The sequence below is a fragment of the Phodopus roborovskii genome, unplaced genomic scaffold (genome assembly GCF_943737965.1).
Source record: "Phodopus roborovskii unplaced genomic scaffold, PHOROB, whole genome shotgun sequence".
Classification (NCBI taxonomy): Eukaryota; Metazoa; Chordata; class Mammalia; order Rodentia; family Cricetidae; genus Phodopus; species Phodopus roborovskii.
In genome coordinates, this window is record NW_026126599.1 from 14,281,605 (window position 1) to 14,300,276 (window position 18,672).

Here is an 18,672-nt window from a genome sequence, read left to right on the forward strand (position 1 = left end):
CAACAGAGAAAGTCAGGGCAGCTTCGTGGCAGGAAAACAGAATGAAAGGGACAATTGTCCTGATAAACATTTGCTCTCATGACTCCTTTCAAGCAGTTTTATAATTCAGAATGGAGTTCAGGAAAATGAAGGATTCAGGTTCCAATTGACACACATCACATGGACTGCGGCAGTAAGGGCTAAATGTCTGTGGTGACTGAGTGTGAGAATATGGGGCCTGATGGCCAGGATCCCCAGTCTACTTAGAGCCATGTGAGCACAGTCCAATTCCTGCACCCCCTCTGCTGTCAGTTCTTTGCATTAGGACACCAAAAAAAATTTCACAGGGCCTGCTTATAAACATTCTTAGAAACAAAACAAAACAAACAAAAAAACCAAACTGTGAGATCTTTAGAGAAAAGTTGGCTACTTCAGAACTGTTCTAGGATGTCTAGTAGATGCTCAGCAGCAAGTGAGTCTAGAATAGGCATTTGGGTGGCTGGAGACCAGTACAGAACTATTGTTTACTTTCCATGATTTGCCTCAGCACAGTACGATACATTGCAAACAGAATGCATGTTAACACCTTCACTTTGGTGGGCAGACAAGGAGCTGTCTGTCCCTTTTCCTTTTCATCTGTGGGTAGATAGTTTCATGTCACTGTGAGAAGATTCCCTGACAACTTGAATGAGAAACGCTCCGCTTCCCTCCCCATTCAAAAGTAGGAGGTGCTTCCAAATTGAGTCATTTGAGGGATGTACAAAAGGGTAGAGTTCCTTCACTATATCTTTCCATGATCTTCTATCTCTCTCTTGAGTGTTTCTGATCATCATACTGGGAGGAGAATGGTGCCTATATGTCCCACATGATGGGATACTCTCCAAGCCATTTTAACTAGCTGTCACATGATAAATCTGTCCATCAGATGACCAACCCTGAATAAGCCTTCAACATGATCTGGCAGGAAAATTGGCCTGGTTCTTTGGCTAATTAATGAAGTGTGCCCCTGCATGCTGCTTCTGTCAGTGGCTGCAGTGTTTAGGTAGTCTGCACTTAGCCTGGCTAAGGTGAAGGGAATGGGCTGAACTAACATTAAGAGTGCATCTTCCCCCCCCCCATTGCCCACCTCTGAGAAATCTTCTCTATGGGCTCCTCTTTCATCTGCTGCTTAAGCTAGTTTCTGTAGTATAGTGGTCATCATGTTCACTTTATCCACTTATACCAAGACAGTAGCCAGGATTCTAACTCTTCCCCTTTTTTGAGAAAGTTTGGAAGAGATCATTAACTTAGGCTGCTCATAAACTCAGTATATAGACAAGGATGATCTTAATCTTAAGATCGGCACACCTCAATCTCCCAAAGTCTAAACCTACACCTCTGTGCCTCCAGAGGCAGTCTAATGCAGTCCTGAGGGTCAAAAGGTAGTGCTTTGGGTGTGCTAGGGAAGCATAGACCTACATCTCTACCTGCTCTACCTTCCTCTTAACTAAAACTCCGTAGCTAAGCCCTGAGCATGTAGACAACATCTGATGCAGAAGGCTTTTCTGTAATAATGATACCCAGTGATACTCCTCCTTACTTCATGAAACTGACAGCTTTGGCTCCCTAAGACACACAATCACCAGCCAACACTGAGACTCACCTCACTGAGAGGAAGGGTATTTTGCCATGTCTAGCTTGCATTTCTAGTGTGTTCACAAATTTCTGAATGAGCACAGGCCACTGCCCAGATAGTGAGTTGGGGTCTTAGTGTACTCTAAATTGTGTGATTCTGTGTTCTTGTGGTGATGTAGTCTGATGAGCACTTCACCAGATCTCCCTAGAATGAGTCATGTCTAGAAAGTGCAGTTATTTTGCACTCCACTACATTTTGCTACTTAAGAGTCAGTTTCTGAATCTGTGACCTAAACAGAATCACATTAATTTTTCACCTTTCAACTTGTGTCTACAGGCAGATGAACACAGGTTCTTGGATTTCTGACCACTGTGTTTGTCGTGACAATGTTTGTGATCTCTGTAGTTTTGAACTCTTCCAGCTATACTCTAGAAAACTGGAAATATTCCACAGCAACTAGAGATCCTTTATCTTGTGATGTTAGAGCATCAGCTATGGAAATATTCATAGTCTTGAAACATCATAATCACCATAGCTTTATCACTTATCATTGTGCCTTGGTTTAACTCAACTTTGCAAAGGTTTACAAAAAAATATAAACACCATACCTGAAATCAATTATGGAGGCCAAGTCTGGCATCTAATTTCTTTTTAATTAGAAATTTGTCATTGTCTGATGATGATAGTACATGCCTTTAATCCCAGTAGGCAAAAGGCAGAGGCAGGAGGATCTTTGAGCTGGCGACAGCCTGATCTACAGAGCAAGATCCAGGACAGCCAGAACTATACACAGAGGGAGGGAGGGAAAGAGGGAGAGGGGAAGGGCGGAAGGAGGGAGGAAGGGAGAAAGGGAGGAAAGAAGGAAAAGAAATTTGTTATTGGCCATTGGGTTACGTCACTAGGATATCTAACTGGAAGAAATACAGATATATAGACACATCCCAAAACATAAAATCCTGAACCACCTTAGGATATTGAAGCTCTGTGCAGGAGCTGTAGGCTGATGAGCATAATTAACTACTTAGAAAATTATCTTTTTTAAAAAATCCTAGTCTTCATTCCCAGCAGGGGCTTAGATTATAATAAGACAACCAGATCATGATAACTAGTATTTACACAAGTTTATCTAATCAGTGTTATTAGAAAGCAATTCCAGAATATATACTACATCTCCTTTTTCCTGATTGGACCTTTCAATTTGGAGAAAAGGAAACAACTTGAGGTCCAGCTCATATTTAGTTTGTTTGCATAGGCTTCTGCTTTGGTCACTCATTCAGATGGGCAAGACTGGCTAAGCTTCTAAGTGTGGTGGTGCATAGTTTTAATCTCAGCACTTGTGAGGCTAAGTCAGGGGCATCTCTCTGAGGTAAGAGGCCAGCCTAGTCTACATAATAAGTTTCAAGCCAAGACTATATAGTGAAACCCTGTCTTAAACAAAACAAAAATGTTTGTCAAGTCAAAGACTCAGTATTAGTGTATTATGTCTTGCTATCCCAAAAGACCTAGCCCTAGGTGTTTGGTAAATTATCTATATTCTACTTGTTCTCTGATCCAATGGCCAGGTCAGACAACCCTATCTATCAGGCTTACAGTGAGTGTTACATAAGTTATATCATAACATGGCAGAGGATTTTCATACAACCTGCTCTTGGAAAATTAATCCCTTCTCTTTTGTTTAAGATTTATTTATTGAAACCCGGTCTCAACACACGCCCCCAGAGATTTATTTATTATGTACAGTGTTCTGCCTACATGTATACCTGCATGCCAGAAGAGGGAACTAGATCTCATTACAGATGGTTTAAACCACCATGTGGTTGCTGGGAATTGAACTCAGGACCTTGGAAAGAACAGACAATGCTCTTAACCACTGAGCCATTGCTCCAGCCCCAGATTAATCCCTTCTAAGGGGATGCTGCCATATCCCAAGTATCTTCACTGAGACTGATTTCTCAAAGGTCCCAGCTCCTCGATACTATCATATTGGACATGAGAAGCTTCTGTTACATTGACTTGAGGAGAACATGCTAAAACTCCCTAAAGGATAGAAGTCCCTATAAAATCATTGCTGTCCTTTTCCCCTTCTGTGAGGAATCTTATATGAATCTCTTAGAATCTTCCTTGTATCCTAGTTTCTCTAGTGGTGTGAATTATAGGCTGTTGATTCTTTGCTCTATGTCTAAAATCCATATATATATGAGTGAGTACATACTATGTTCCTCTTTTTGTGACTGGGTTACCTCAGTTAGGATGGTTTCTTCAAGTTCCATCCACTTGCCTGCGAATTTCAAGATTCCATATTTTTTTTGTTTTGTTTTGTTTTTTCCACAGAGTAGTATTCCATTGTGTAAATGTGTCATATCTTCTTTATCCATTCTTCAGTTTAGGGGCACCTAGGTTGCTTCCAGATTCTTGCTATTACAAATAATGCTGTTACAAACATGCTTTTATTGCATGGATGTGGATCGTTTGAGTATAAGGATCATTGAGCCTAAGAGGGGAATTGCCGGGTCCTGTGGTAGACGGATTCCCATTTTCCTGAGGAACCGCTATACTGATCTCCAAAATGGTTGTATGAGTGGAGGAGTATAGAAGTGTTCCCCTTTCTCCACTTCATCTCCAGCATAAGTTGTCATTGGTGTTTCTAATTTTAGCTATTCTGACAGGAGTAAGATGGTATCTCAGGGTTGTTTTCATTTGCATTTTCCTGATAGGTAAAGATGTTGACCACTTTCTTAAGTGTCTTTCAGCTTTTTTTGATTTCCTATATTGAGAGATCTCTATTCACTTTTGTACCCCATGTTTTAATAGGGTTATCTGGTGTTTTGTTGACTAGTTTCTTGAGTTTTTTGTATATTTTGGAGATCAGTCCTATTTCAGATGTAGGATTTGTGAAGAGCTCCCAGTCTGTGAGCTGCCATTTGGTCTTGTAAATTTTGTTCTTTGCCTTACAGAAGCTTCTCAGTTTGAGGAGGTCCCATTTATTAATTGTCGATCTCAGTGTCTATGCTGCTGGAGTTATGTTCAGGAAGTGGTCCCCTGTACCAATTTGTTCAAGGCTACCTCCCACTTTCTCTTCTAAGAGGTTCAGAGTGGCTGGATTTATATTGAGGTCTTTGATCCATTAAATTACTTGAGTTTTGTGCATGTTGATAGACATGGGTCTATCTGCAGTCTTCTATGCACCATCATCCAGTTGTGACAGCACCATTTGTTGAAGATGCTTACAAGATCCCCAGGGCATATGGGGAGGGGAGGCAGTGGTGGAGAGGGAACTAGAAGAAAGAGAAGGGGAGGAGAGGAAAGCATGAGGGACTAGGAAGATTGAGTCAGGGGGAGAAATAGACGAGAGAAGAGGAGAGAGAGAGAGAGAGAGAGAGAGAAGAGAGAGAGAGAGAGAGAGAGAGAGCATGAAAGAGGGAGCCATTATAGGTTTGAAGAGAAAACTGAACCTAGAGAAATGTCTAGAGACCTACAAGTCTGACCCCAACTACCAATTTGAGCAATAGGGGAAAGGCTACCATAAACGTCCTTCCCTGATAATGAGATCGATGACTAACTTATCCACCATCATGGAGCCCTCATCTAATAGCTAATGAAAACAGAAGCAAACACCCATTACTCAACACTGAGCTGAACTATAATCCAAATGCAGAGAGGAGGACCAGACCAGGGTGCAGAAACACATAGAGATAGCTGACCTGGACAAGGAGGAACTAATGGGCTCTCAGACTGATAGCTGGGAATCCAGCATGGAACTGACTCAGATCCCCTGAACATGGGTCTCAGCTAGAAGGCCTGAGCAGTCTAAGGGACTTTGGACAGTGAAACTAGGATGTATTCCAGGTGCACGAAAGGACTTTGGGGGCACATCCCCCATGGAGGGATACTCCCTTAACCTAGAGACAGGGGAGAAGTTCTAGTCCCTTCTCCAAATGACTTGACAGATTTAGATGACCCCCTCCTGGAAGGCAGCACCCTACATGTGGAGAGGGGGTGGAGGAGGAGGGTAGTCAGGGGGCATGGGAGGGGTGGAGGAGAGGGGGAATAGGGAAGAAGGGAGAGGGAATTTTGATGGATATGTGAAATAAAAATAAAAAAAATAAATTAAAAAAAGATCATTGCTGAGGTGACACTTACATAAGAACACAAACATTCAGTAGATAATGTCCGCTTTTGAATGAAAATTACCCAGTGCAATACAGAAGAAAAACCTCCCTAATGCACTGTGCACCCCAGCACTGGCATTTTTTGTACTTTCTTGAATCAGGCATGGGTTGGTAGCATTCCATGCCCCCTTCTTTGTAAATAAACAGCATATGGTGCGCATGAAGACTTTTACTATTCAAATGTGTTATCCCCTAAAACACTGGAATCATGAAAATAACCTATCTTATAAGAGCAACGGGCATCTACTTTTATCATCATTGTCATGGGATGCTGCTCCCCTGAGTCTGCACCTCCTCCTCCTGAGGAGACTCTAGGGAAACAAAATTGTCAGCTCAAAGTACCATTTGTCAGTTACCCTGGGCTTCTGCTTGGATATGAACAAAGTTATACAGAGCTAGTCTATACGGTGAGAGTTAATTCATGTAGTTTGGTGTACAAGCATGATTGCATTGCTGGTAAAACATGGGAAAGAAGAGAAAGAAAAGAAAGAGTGATGATCTGAAGGGAAATGAACGTAAGTTTTGGCTTACTATGTAACAGGAACCTAAAGCAGTTTGAAAGAATCCACGTTCGACTGGGTAGACACTGAAGTGAAGCTTATGGGGGCGGGGGAGATGGCTCCGTGGCTAAGAATGCTTCCTGCTCTTCCAGAGTAGTTTAGATCCCACACCTACATCGGGGAGCTAACAACTGCCCCTACCTGCCGTTCTAGGGGATCTGGTGCCTCTTCTGCCCTCTATAGGCATCTGCACTTTTGTGCACAAACACGCGTGTGTAAATGTAATTTAAAAGAAGACCTGAGACTAGAGGGATGGCTCAGCTGTTAATAGGACTGTCTGCTGTTCCAGAGGTCCCAAGTTCAATTCCCCAGTACCCACACAGTGGCTAACAACCATTTATAACTCCAGTTCCAAGAGATACAATGCCTCTTCTGCTCTCTGAAGGCAACAGGCACGAATGTCCTCCACAGATATACAAACAGGCAGGATACCATACGCATAAAAATAAAATGTAACTCCTCCACAAAAAATCTAAATTGGGTCTGAGTGTGATGGTGCACACCTTTGATCCCAGCATGCCAGAAGCAGAGGCAAGTGGATCTATGTTAATCCAAGCCAAGCCTATTCTACATAGTGAGCTCCAGGACAGCCAAGATTATATATGAAGGCTGTCTCAATAAATAAGTGAATACATAAATATAGCTAAAATGCGAATTATAGTTAAATGGCAGAATCCCACCCCCTCCCCAGTATTGTCATTACCAGGGTTCCATGGCCACCCACGTGGCCATCAGCATTCAGGCAAAATGCCCCAGCATCCTAGTTGTTAGCATTTCAGTGGTTGGCTGCACATGCACCATCAGCATTCTGGCAAAATGCCTAGTCATCCCAGGGCCTCATGTGCGTGAGAAGTGGGGCCAAGTAATGTGTGTACGGTGTGGCTGTGTAAGCCCCCATATGCATGTCCCAAGCGGCCTTTAAAAGCAGACATGCCCGGACCACCACCTCTCTCTCCAAGTTTTCCAGACAGGCTTGTGCACACCCTGTTCCCTACTCTTTACTAATAAAATTCTTGAGTGGGTTTTGTTGTGTATCTTGTGGTCTGTTCTTGTGCATGGTAAATAACACTGGGCTCACTTTGAAACCCTGTAAAATTAACACTCCTTCTGCTCCTCTCTTGTCTTCACTGTATCATCTCCACTGACTCACAAAGCCAGATCCTGTATTTATGCTTTACTGAGGAAATGGGTCTAATATCGGGCATGAGATGTACCTATGTGGATCCACTCATCCTGCGCTGCGCACAATAGTAAATTACTGAAGAGTGGAAAATACAAGTGGCCACTGGTATGGACCACATTGTGACTATTGGCACTTGACAAAGTTGAAACTTTTCAACATTGCAGACCAACTTCTCCTGCACCTTTTTACTTTTTAAAGCTTCTCAATATTAATGCCTTTCCCTTTGGGAAATTTTGTGTGGTGAAGGATAAAAATGCATGCAATAATAACTCTCTCTCTCTCTCTCTCTCTCTCTCTCTCTCTCTCTCTCTCTCTCTCTGTTTTTCAAGACAGGGTTTCTCTGTGGCTTTGGAAGCTGTCCTAAAATAGCTCTTGTAGATCAGGCTGCCCTTAAACTCACAGAGATATCTGCCTGCCTCTGCCTCCCAAGTGCTAGGACTAAAGGGGTGTACCACCACCACCCAGCCAATAATAGCCTTTATAAACAAAATAACTTTACAGAAAACAAAATCCTCACCACCACTGAACCAGGAATTCCAATGTACCCTCCTAATTACACCAAGATCAGGACACACCAGATCCAAAGGCTGAAAAGCTCACAATTCAGATCCAGAGCCTGAGGCCATTCATTAAGGACAAGAGTTCCGTTAATAAATGCAGAGAAATCAAATTGGTGCAGTATGGTGGGGAAAGAGTAAGACATCAGGACCTTCCCTCTGGGGAGCACCATGAGGGGAACTGGCCCATATAGTAAGCCTAAGAAAGTGTAGTGTAGTGTCTGCTACCCAGAAGTCCTTTTCCCAAGGTTGGGCATGTGGGTCTCCATTCCCTTGGGGGGCTTGAGGAAAGTTCCTGCTTGATAAAGCAGTCATTCTTCTCATCTCTGGCAAGAGGAACTTGTGGCCCTTCCATTAACATCTAACGGGTGCCTATTGTCAAAGTCAGTGCTAGATTGCTCAACACCTGATCTCAAGGCACAGTCCAGCTTCCATGACCCTTCTCTCCCCTTTAATCCTATGTGCAACTATAGAGTAAGGAAGGTGTAGTCTTAGCCGGGTGGTGGTGGTGCACACCTTTAATCCCAGCACTCAGGAAGCAGAGGCATGCAGATCTCTGTGAGTTCAATACCAACCTGGTCTCCAAGAGCTAGTTCCAGGACAGCCTCTAAACCTACAGAGAAGCCCTGTCTTGAAACCTCTCCCCACCCCCCAAAAAAAGATGTCTTTTTTCAATTCAATGTTGCTGCCAGCCATCCTTATTCACTCTTACATCATGTCTATGTCCTCCTGTCCTGTCCCATAGTGTCCTATCCTCATCCCCCTCCACCAAAGCAGGTATCTGGCAAGCCACTCTGTCATTTTTCTCCTGCTCTTTCTTTACTGTGCCATGTGTTCTGTCCTTTGTTTGACATGCTTGTATAGCTTCTGACCAACCACCTCATAGTGAGAGAGGGCAGGATGGGCATTTGGCCTCTGTTGACCACTGATGTCCTGTACCCCCAGCTCTACATGAGTTCTGTTAAGGAGTGATGGGTCAGACTGAAAGTGGGGTGATCCTCTGAATTCTCATGTGACTTTCCCAAGGACTGTAGCTGACACTTTGTTCACACTTTTAGGATCAATTTACAGTGCCATCAAATATCACTAAAGGATTGTGCCACTTAGGCTTTTTAAAGTTAATTTTTTTTGATTTTATGTATATGTATGTGAGTCTGTATGGGTATTGACACATGTATGGGAACCTTCAAGTGACACAAGGAGTTGGATCCCATGAAACCAAGGGTTGTGGCTGTTGTTTTTATTTATTTATTTATTTTAGATCTGTTTATTGCGTATACAGTATTCTGTCCTGCACGTATGCCTACATGCCAGAAAAGGGCACTAGATCTCAGTACAGACGGTTGTGAGTTACCATGTAGTTGCTGGGAACTGAACTCAGGACATCTGGAAGAGTAGCCTGTTCTTCACTGTTCTTCACTGCTAAGCCCTCTCTTTCTCTCTCTCTCTCTCTCTCTCTCTCTCTCTCTCTCTCTCTCTCGCTCGCTCTCTCTTTCGCTCTCTTTCTCTCTCTTGCTTTCTCACTGTTTTTTTTTTTTTGTTTTTGTTTTAGTTTTTGAGACAGGGTTTCTCTGTGTATCTTCAGAGCCTGTCCTGGAACTTGCAATGTAGACCAGGCTGGCCTCCAACTCACAGAGACCTGCTGGAATTAAAGGTGTGCATCACTGACACCCAGTGGTTGCTTTTACTGTTTTTGCACTTTTATTTGGTGGGGGGCTGCCATCCAGCTTCCAAATAAACACATACACTGATGCTTATTCTTTCTTATGAATGCCCTGCCTTAGCTTAGCTGGTTTCTAGCCAACTTTTTCTTTTTCTTTTGGTTTTTCAATACAGGGTTTCACTGTATTGCTTTGCAGCCTGTACTGGAACTAGCTCTGTAGAACAGGCTGGCCTAAAACTCGAACTCACAGAGATCCACCTGCCTCTGCTTCCTGAGTGCTGGGATTAAAGGTGTGTGCCACCAATGCCTGGCTTAGCCAACTTTTCTTAACTTAAATTAGCCCCTCTACTTTTGGCTCTGGGCTTTCATCTTTTTTTTTTTAATTTTCGTTTTACATACCAACCCTAGTTCCCCCTTCCTACGCCTTCCACCATCCCCCTAGTTCCCCCTTCCTACGCCTTCCACCATCCCCACCTCCCCTTCTCCTTACCACTCCCCATCCACTCCTCAAAAGGGGTAAGGCCTTCCTTGGGGAATACCAAGTTGAGGCAGGACCAAGCCCTTCTACCCTGGTTGAACAAGGTATCCCACCACAAGGAATGGGCTCCAACAAGCCAGTTCATGCACCTGGGATATGTCCTGGTGCCTTTGGCAGCCCACACACACACACACACACACACACACACACACACACACACACACCGACAGATCAAGTCCCACAACTGTTATCCACATTCACAGGGTCTCTAATTTGGTCACAAGCAGGTTCCCCAGCTGTCAGGCCATGAGCTACCACTAGCTTCGGTCAGCTGTCTCTGTGCACTTAGGGGTTTTTTTATTATTTTTTTTTCTGTATATCTTTTTCTTTACTCCTTTCTCCATGGCTTCCTAGGTAGCTTCATGGCTGTTCCCTGGAGTCTTCCTCTCCTCTTTTTCATCCTCCTATTTATTCTCTCTGACAGCCCCACCTATCCGTTCTCCAGCCTAACTAACTAGTGGCCGTTCAGTTCTTTATTAAACCATTCAGGTGTTTTAAACAGGCAACATAACACAGCTTCACTGAGTTAAACAAATGCAACACATCGTTGCATCATTAAAACAAATGATATTCCACAGCATAAACAAATGTAACACACCTTAAAATAGTATTCTACAATACATGACCAAGACAATTAGGAGTTAGCAGACCTGTAAATATCATTATATCTCTGTACAATTTTTATCAGTCATCTTATACATGCATTATATAGTCATTGTTCAATGTAAATACAAAAGCAGGTTGGGTGTGGTGGCACATGCATTTAATCCTAGTGCTTGGGAGGCAGAGGCAGGTAGATCTCTGTGAGTTCCAGCCAGCCACGTCTACAGAATGAGTTCTGGGCAACCAGGGGTACACAGAGAAACATTTTCCACTTTTCTGTTTTGAAATGATGACTGCTCTTTGGATAACCAAACAACCAAACAAAAAACATTTAATGGTAGCTCTAGAGGGACATGGGGTCCTCCTAAGATGAGTATAATTGATATCCCTAGCATTCAGAGAAAGTATCATGGCTGTAAGTAGCCACAATGTGGCTCTTGAAAGGACATAGTCCCTTCAGTTTCATAACACAAAGGTTATGATACTATCTGACTATCATGGGTTTTTTAGGCTGTGGTCTAAACCATGTGACCTTCTCTGCACTCTGCTAAGTGCTTGTACAAAAATAAAATAAATATCAATTAATAGCCAGGTGTGGTGGTGTATGCCTTTAATCCTAGCACTCAGGAGGCAGAGGCAGGCAGATCTCTTAAGTTGGAGGCCAGACTGGTCTAGAGAGCAAGTTCCAGGACAGCTGGACTACACAGAGAAACCCTATCTCAGAAAGAGTAAAATTTAGAGAAAATAGAATGATATATCTCTCATATAATCCACTGCCTGAATGAAATATGCATTCAGACTGGTTCCTTCCAGGGATGACCGGGAAAATGAAACTGCTGGAGAGGTCTTGGTTGTAGTTTTCCTCAGTTTGGGTTGGGTACAAAGAGCATACTTTAGATTACAGGGAAAATGGCCTCCACCTGCCTCTTAATCACACTCAAACCAGGGAAAACAGAGGGTAAAACAGTGGCACACCTGACTCAGCAGCACTGTTAAACAGTAGCATGTTAAATCTTTGGAGGCTGACATGGGCTCAGCGAGTAAAATGCAGTAATAAATACTTGGGAAACTAAGATTCCAAAAAAAAAAACTCTGCCTCCAAGACAAAAGGAAATCACAAGTTAAGTGCCATCTGGCTGAGGATGACTAGGATTCTTCTTTTTCTCACAATCGTCACAAAACTGATGCCCACAAACAACACAGTAGCTAGCTCCAGTTACCTGTTGGAGTCTGAAAACACAGAGACAAGGCATGGGTGATATGGGCTTGGTGTGTTTGTGAAGTAGGCTCAGTTGGGAGCATCTCAGGAGAATAGCTCAAGGGAATGAATGGAGCTGTGGGAGCTTCGATGACATCTCTACTTCATGCCCCATAGGGACCCCCAAGTTTCCAGTGGTCAGGTAGACTTGTCAGCACTGCTGACAGAAGCAGAGTGGAGCTCAGGACAGAGAGGGTCCCTCTAGCAATCAGTGAACACACACACACACACACACACACACACACACACACACAAGACAGGATTCTCTGAATAGTCCTGGCTGTCCTGGAACTCTGACTGTAGACCAGGCTGGCCTCACAGATCTGCCTGCCTCTGTCTCCAGAGTGCTGGGATTAAAAGGAACCATGCTCATTAAATCCCTGGTATTTTATTCTGTCAATTCTCTTTGAAAATCAAGAAAGTTAAGATGCCATGGGTTATTGACCTATACAGAGATTTGTTCAATTATGCTACGAGGTCATGGACACATTGAGAAGTATAAGACTAAGCAATATAGTCTGCTTTGCTACTATTTGGGGTCTGTATTACAATGTACACTCTGTCTGTTGACTGAGGACTAGGCTGTGTCCCTGTGGGCAGCAAATATAAAAACATTACTTCTTGGAATTGAGAAATGAATAAAATTCAACTTATTGTTGAGTGAGGATTTAGATTTTTGTTGGTTGTTATTGCTATTCTACATCTGCTTACTAAGAAATCAAAGATTTCTACTCAAATAACGAAAGTATTTTAAAAATAAAATAGGGTGATGGTTCCATAATGTTAAGAACATACTAAAAGCTCCCTACTGGAATGCATACTTTAAAAAATTGAATTTGTTACATAAGTGTATTACATTTCAATACACATCATTATTTAAAAAACACATTTACTTCCACACACACACACACACACACACACACACATATATATATATATATATACACACATATATATAAACATAGATTTCCTTTAAATCTTCATAACATTATAGACTATTTCTGCTACCTTGAGAGATACTCTCCTCCATCCTGGTCCCCCTTATTAGGTACCAAACCTCTGTGGATAAAACCTAAGGATAAAAAAAAATAGGCAGAATAGATGTTTATTCAGGGAGAAATAACTTACAACCTAGACAGGCGAACACCAGCAAGTTCCAAGGATGCTCTCCCCTCCCTTTCTTGCCAGCAACAGAGCCTTCCAGGGCTCCTCCTCAGACCTAGTTCTCCCAGTTACTTCCCCTCATGGCACCCCCACCCCCCCATGGGCGTGGTCAGGCCACCGAAGCAGACAAAGTGAATATCTCACTAGTTATTCCAATTGATGGTTTCATATCAGAATGTTTGAACTAGCAACCTCCTAAGAGAAAACACACAATATTTGTCTCTTTGGGTCTGGGTTCACTCACTGAGGACGAATGTTTTCCTAACACCATCAAGCCAGGCTTAAGAAGCTTTTCCTAGGGCTTCCTGACTGTAAGGGCCAGAACCATCTCCAAACTCCCCTCTGTGTTCTGTTTTTGAGTTCATGAAGGTAGGTGTACTCTAAAATTCCAATTAACATTGCTTTGAACGTGTGCTAAGCATGGTGGGCTCTCGACACTGGAGTCAGACATGGACATGCACAGATCCCAGGCACGTTAGGACAGCGGTTGAGCCTCATTGTTCGCTCACACCATGTCACAAGGCCACGGCAACTGTGTTGCTGAGGAAGAAACAGAGTTCAGCTCACACTGAACCAAGGACCTGTCCTAAAGAGACGCCCTTGTGGCCAGTGGGGAGACTAAACCGAGTTTCAAATATTTAGTGTGTGGTTTGGGAGGCTTCAGGTGGCTAAAGTAGAAGGCAGGGAGAGCAGGGAAGGCAGGGAGGGTCCTGAGGATCAACATGCAGGAGGATTTCGATTACGATGCATATACTTATGAAGCTCCTAAGCGGGCTCGCTGGTACACCCGCCTGCTGCCAGCGTGCCTGAGGCGTGGATGCCTGTCTAATAAAAGGCAGGCATTTCCCCTCTACTTAATCGGGTACGACCCTGTGGGGCAACTGCAAAGGGCGGCCAGCGTGGGTGATGTGGCTTCAGTGGAGAGATTCATCAACTTCCATGGATGCCATGTGAATGAATATGACAGGAGGGACAGGTAATGGGGCCTGAGGAGGGGTGAGGGGCAGGTGGGGCAGGAACTGTTGTGGACAGTCAGTGCCAACCAGGGAGAAACACACCTTTCAGGATTGCAGTCTAAGGGAGTGCAGAGGTCATGCTTAAGGCTCTTCTTTCATGGAGCTGTGGAAAATTTTGTGCCTGTTTTCAGCTCCTAGACATCAGGCAGCAGCAACCTTGGAGTGGCAGCTCATTGGCCTTCTTTAACAACAGCAAAACAAAGAATTTCAGTTAGTTTACAACTTTTCAATTGTCTCTCAAGGCACATTATTGGGCGCTTTAAAGTGATTTAGCTAATAAAACTATAGACATATTTTTTGTGTGTATACTTACAATTTTTGAGATTCATGTATGTGAGTGTTTTGCCTGCATGTATTTTGAATGTACCACAAGCATCAGAAGAGGATGTTGGATCTTCCGGAACTGGAGCTATGGATAGTTGTGATCTGCCACGTGGGTACAGGAAATCAAACCCTGGTCTCTTACAAGAAAAACTAGAGCTACTAAATGCCAAGCCATCTTGGCTTTAGGGTTAGAGTTAAAGTTACACCCAGGAATAGACCTCAATATTACGGTTAGCATTGGGGTTAGGTTAGGTTTAGGCCCAGGAGGGTTAGACTCAGGGTTCGATCCCAGTGTTAGGGTTAGGATTTGGTTTAAGGTTAGCATTAGGATTAGACCCAGGGTTCAGGTTAGGGTTAGACTCTCAGGGTTAGACATAGCCCGGGCTGTTATATCCAAATCATGAAATATGTTTTCATATACTATGTCAATGTTAAGGCACAAAAGAATGTCTCAAAGAAACCTTATATTTCTATATGGAATTTCTATAAGGAAAATTTCTATAAGGAAATTTTCCACTGGAACTATGACTTTGCCCCTGTCCTCCTTGAATACATGCTGTGTGTGCATTGCAACATATGTGAAGGCTAGCGATTGACATTCTTTTTCTTCAGTTGCTTTGCATCTCCTTTACAAAGTCATATATGTGTGCAATGTGCCACACACATGTGCAGGTATGTGTGAAGGTCAAAAGAGAATTAGAATTGACAGTTGTGTTCTGCCACATTGTGTGTTCTGGGGGTTGATCTCAGGTTATTTGCTCTTCGGGCAGGTTCCTCCACATGTAGAACCGTCATGTGGTCCCTAACCTCAGGTTTTGAGACAGATTCTCACAAAGAAATTCTCACTGTGTTTGATTTTTTGTTTTGGGGTGTACTTATATCATCTAGACTTGCAGGCAAGCAAGCTTTGGGGATCCTCCTGTATCCACCTCCCCAGCAGAACTCTATGAAGTTGCTGGGTACTCTGAACTCAGGTTCCCAGCATTCAGGCCAAGTCTATAAGCAACTGAGCTTTACCTATGACCCCAGCCCCTTTCTTCTCACTCATTTCTGATTTCACACTAGGTTATAAAGAGAAAAACAATGACACCCAACAGTACATTTTCCATAACCCACAAGCTTCTTGGTCATTTCTGTAGTTCGGGAGGGATTACTTATTCTTCCTAATTTAGAGATTCCTGAAATAATAAAACAGTAAATTTCTTTCAATATATTCTTTGCTTAACAAATACATTCTTTGACATCATTGAATTTTCCAACTATGCTTATCCATTCTATCACTACTTTCATTCCCCACATGTGACTGAGCTGTCTACTGTACAGCAGAACACATTCTACTATTACTCCAGATCCTCACATTCTGAAAACCTTTCTGTTTGTCTCTCCAGTCAACATTCCTTGCATTCTATAAATTTAATGTTGAATAAAAGGAACCATGCTCATTAAATCCCTGGTATTTTATTCTGTCAATTCTCTTTGAAAATCAAGAGAGTTAAGATGCCATGGGTTATTGACCTATACAGAGATTTGTTCAATTATGCTACAAGGTCATGGACACATTGAGAAGTATAAGACTAAGCAATATGGTCTGCTTTGCTACTATTTGGGGTTTGTATTACAATGTACAATCTGTCTGTTGTCTGAGGACTAGGCTGTGTCCCTGTGGGCAGAAAATATACAAACATTACTTCTTAGAATTGAAAATTGAAAAAAAAATTCAAATTATTGATGAGTGACGATTTAGATATATGTTGTTTGTTATTGCTATTCTACATCTGCTTACCTTTCATCACCTTAAGGGCTAAAATTTACACAGATACAAGTGCCCTAAAGAATTGCCATTCGTTTGTGAATTGGGTCATTTTTCATTTGATGAAAGGCACAATGGACTACATGTTAACCTTTTATTTTTTATATGAGTAAAGTTGAAAAATGTTGTGAATTGTAGTCATAAAATATCATGAATTATAAAATGGCAGAGATGTCAGTGATGCAAAAATGTGAAGTAAAGTGTAAGGTAGGCCAGATGCACTGGCTTGCAATCCTACATACTGGGAGGATTACCAAATTCAAGGCCAGCTTAGAGAGTATAGTTTTAAAATATTGAATACTGAATTTACTAAAACAATTTTGCATCCAAACAGTAGGTAGATTTAGTGTGCTTGTTATCAACAGGAAGACAAATGATTGTTGTAGCCACCAAGCACTGAACTCTCACGTGATGGAAACATGTGTACAGGCTCTTTAAGATGCAAATTGAGGCATCACAGTAGCAGTGTGCAAGATAGCTAGTGTGGAATCCCCATTCTATGGATGGAGAAATTGATTATGGAGCTCACAGGAAGCCTGGGTAGTAACTATTAACAGCGATTAGAATAGGTTTCAATCCAAGCTGAGTTCAATCTATCTGGTGGTCTTCTGTTCTCTAGACAGGCTGTTCTGAGGAAGGAAGAAGCTTGTGGCAGAGCACCTGCTTTGAATTGTGCAGCCATGCACTATATCCCCAGCAGAGCAAATGAACCCCTTGAGTGGAGAAAATTAAAGTTACTTCTCTTACTTCAGAAGCAAGAGAACTTTGCTATCTGGAATTATACTTCAACGTGCCTTTGCACAGTAATCCATGATTTCCTAAATTGTTCTCTTAATTTGCAGAACGTCCCTACATTATGCCTGTGCCCATAATCACCCAGATGTCGTAAGATTGTTGTTATCCTACAGAGCCAATATTAACATCCGTGATGATGAAGGCTGTACCCCCTTGATTAAGGTAGGTATCTGTCAACAGTTCGGGTATGAAATGGATTAGATCTGGTCCTTGTTTGGTTTTTGTGGCTGTGGTCAAATATTGACCAAAACCTACTCAGGAAATAGAATGATTATTTGCCCTATAATTCCACATAACAGTCCATCATGAAAGGAAACCAAGGCAGGCGTTCAAATCAGGAACCAGAGGCAAGAACTCAAGCAGAGACCATGGTGCTGCTTTTCCATGGATTTTCTATGCTACTCTGGACCACTTGCCTGCCGAGTCATGCCAGCACCTCCAGGAAGCTGTACCCTCCCATGTCAACTCAAATAAGAGAAGGCTCCACAGACCTCCCCAGAGTCCAGTTTGATAGAGCGAATTATTCAAGTGAGAATCCAATTTTCCAGGTATCTTCAGTCTGAGTCAAGTTATCAAAACAAGTGAACAACCTAATCCACTACAACAACAACCAACCACTGCTGGTGAAATTGTTTAATGTCTAGGTGTGGTGGCATAACCCTGAACTTCTACCATTTTCAAAGTTTGATGGTGATATTATGAATTTAGGCAAGCTTGGGTTTCTTAAGAAGACCCAGTCTCAAAAAGAGTAGGACAGTATGTATAACCTAATCATTTTGTCTGATCTAAGGTGAACTATTCAATGCAATTGTAAGAATGTTGATCCTGACTTTCTTGAATTGAACATGTTTTTTTTTTTTTATACTATACCCACAGGCTACCCAGAGAGACAATGTGGAGTGTGTTTCTATATTACTGACACAGGGAGCTGATCCACATGTGAATGATCTCAGTGGGAATACAGCCCTGCACCATGCTGTTTGCAGGGGTAACACAACAATTGTCAGCAAACTGCTTGAATACAATGTAGATATTGAAGGCAAAACAGAGGTAAAGATCAGTCAACTTCATTCCCATTGTATTTCCAGCGATAACAATCAGATCCACTTTCCACATTCCAAATCTCAAGTGGTCTCACTAAATCTGTCAGTGTAAAACATTTTCTCCACGTAATACTATTCATAGTTTTGTAGGTAGTTTAAAGGAACACGTCACTGCATATTTTGTTTCAGAATTGGGTTTCATTTTAAAATTAAGCAAATGACAGATTCATGCCCATACACACTTCACCTACACAGAAACAAAAAAATGAATTAATTGTAAGGAAAATGTCTGTAGAACGAACAGAAATCTGTTGTAAATAAGATAGTGATGTGATTTGTCTCTCAGAGGCGAGCCTAGAGTGGAAAACGAGAAAGGTCACAGGCACTCAGGCAAA

The 18,672-nt window shown here is 42.4% G+C and overlaps 1 protein-coding gene across 1 annotated transcript; it reads left to right on the forward strand.

Moving 5' to 3' along the window:
- Positions 1 to 14,011: 14,011 nt before the first annotated feature.
- Positions 14,012 to 18,284, forward strand: LOC127237093 (ankyrin repeat domain-containing protein 7-like; the record flags this gene model as incomplete). Its single annotated transcript, XM_051205127.1, has 3 exons — positions 14,012 to 14,265; positions 17,282 to 17,396; positions 18,159 to 18,284. Coding segments are annotated over exons 1-3 (495 nt in total), but the record flags the coding sequence as incomplete, so codon positions are not given.
- Positions 18,285 to 18,672: the final 388 nt, after the last annotated feature.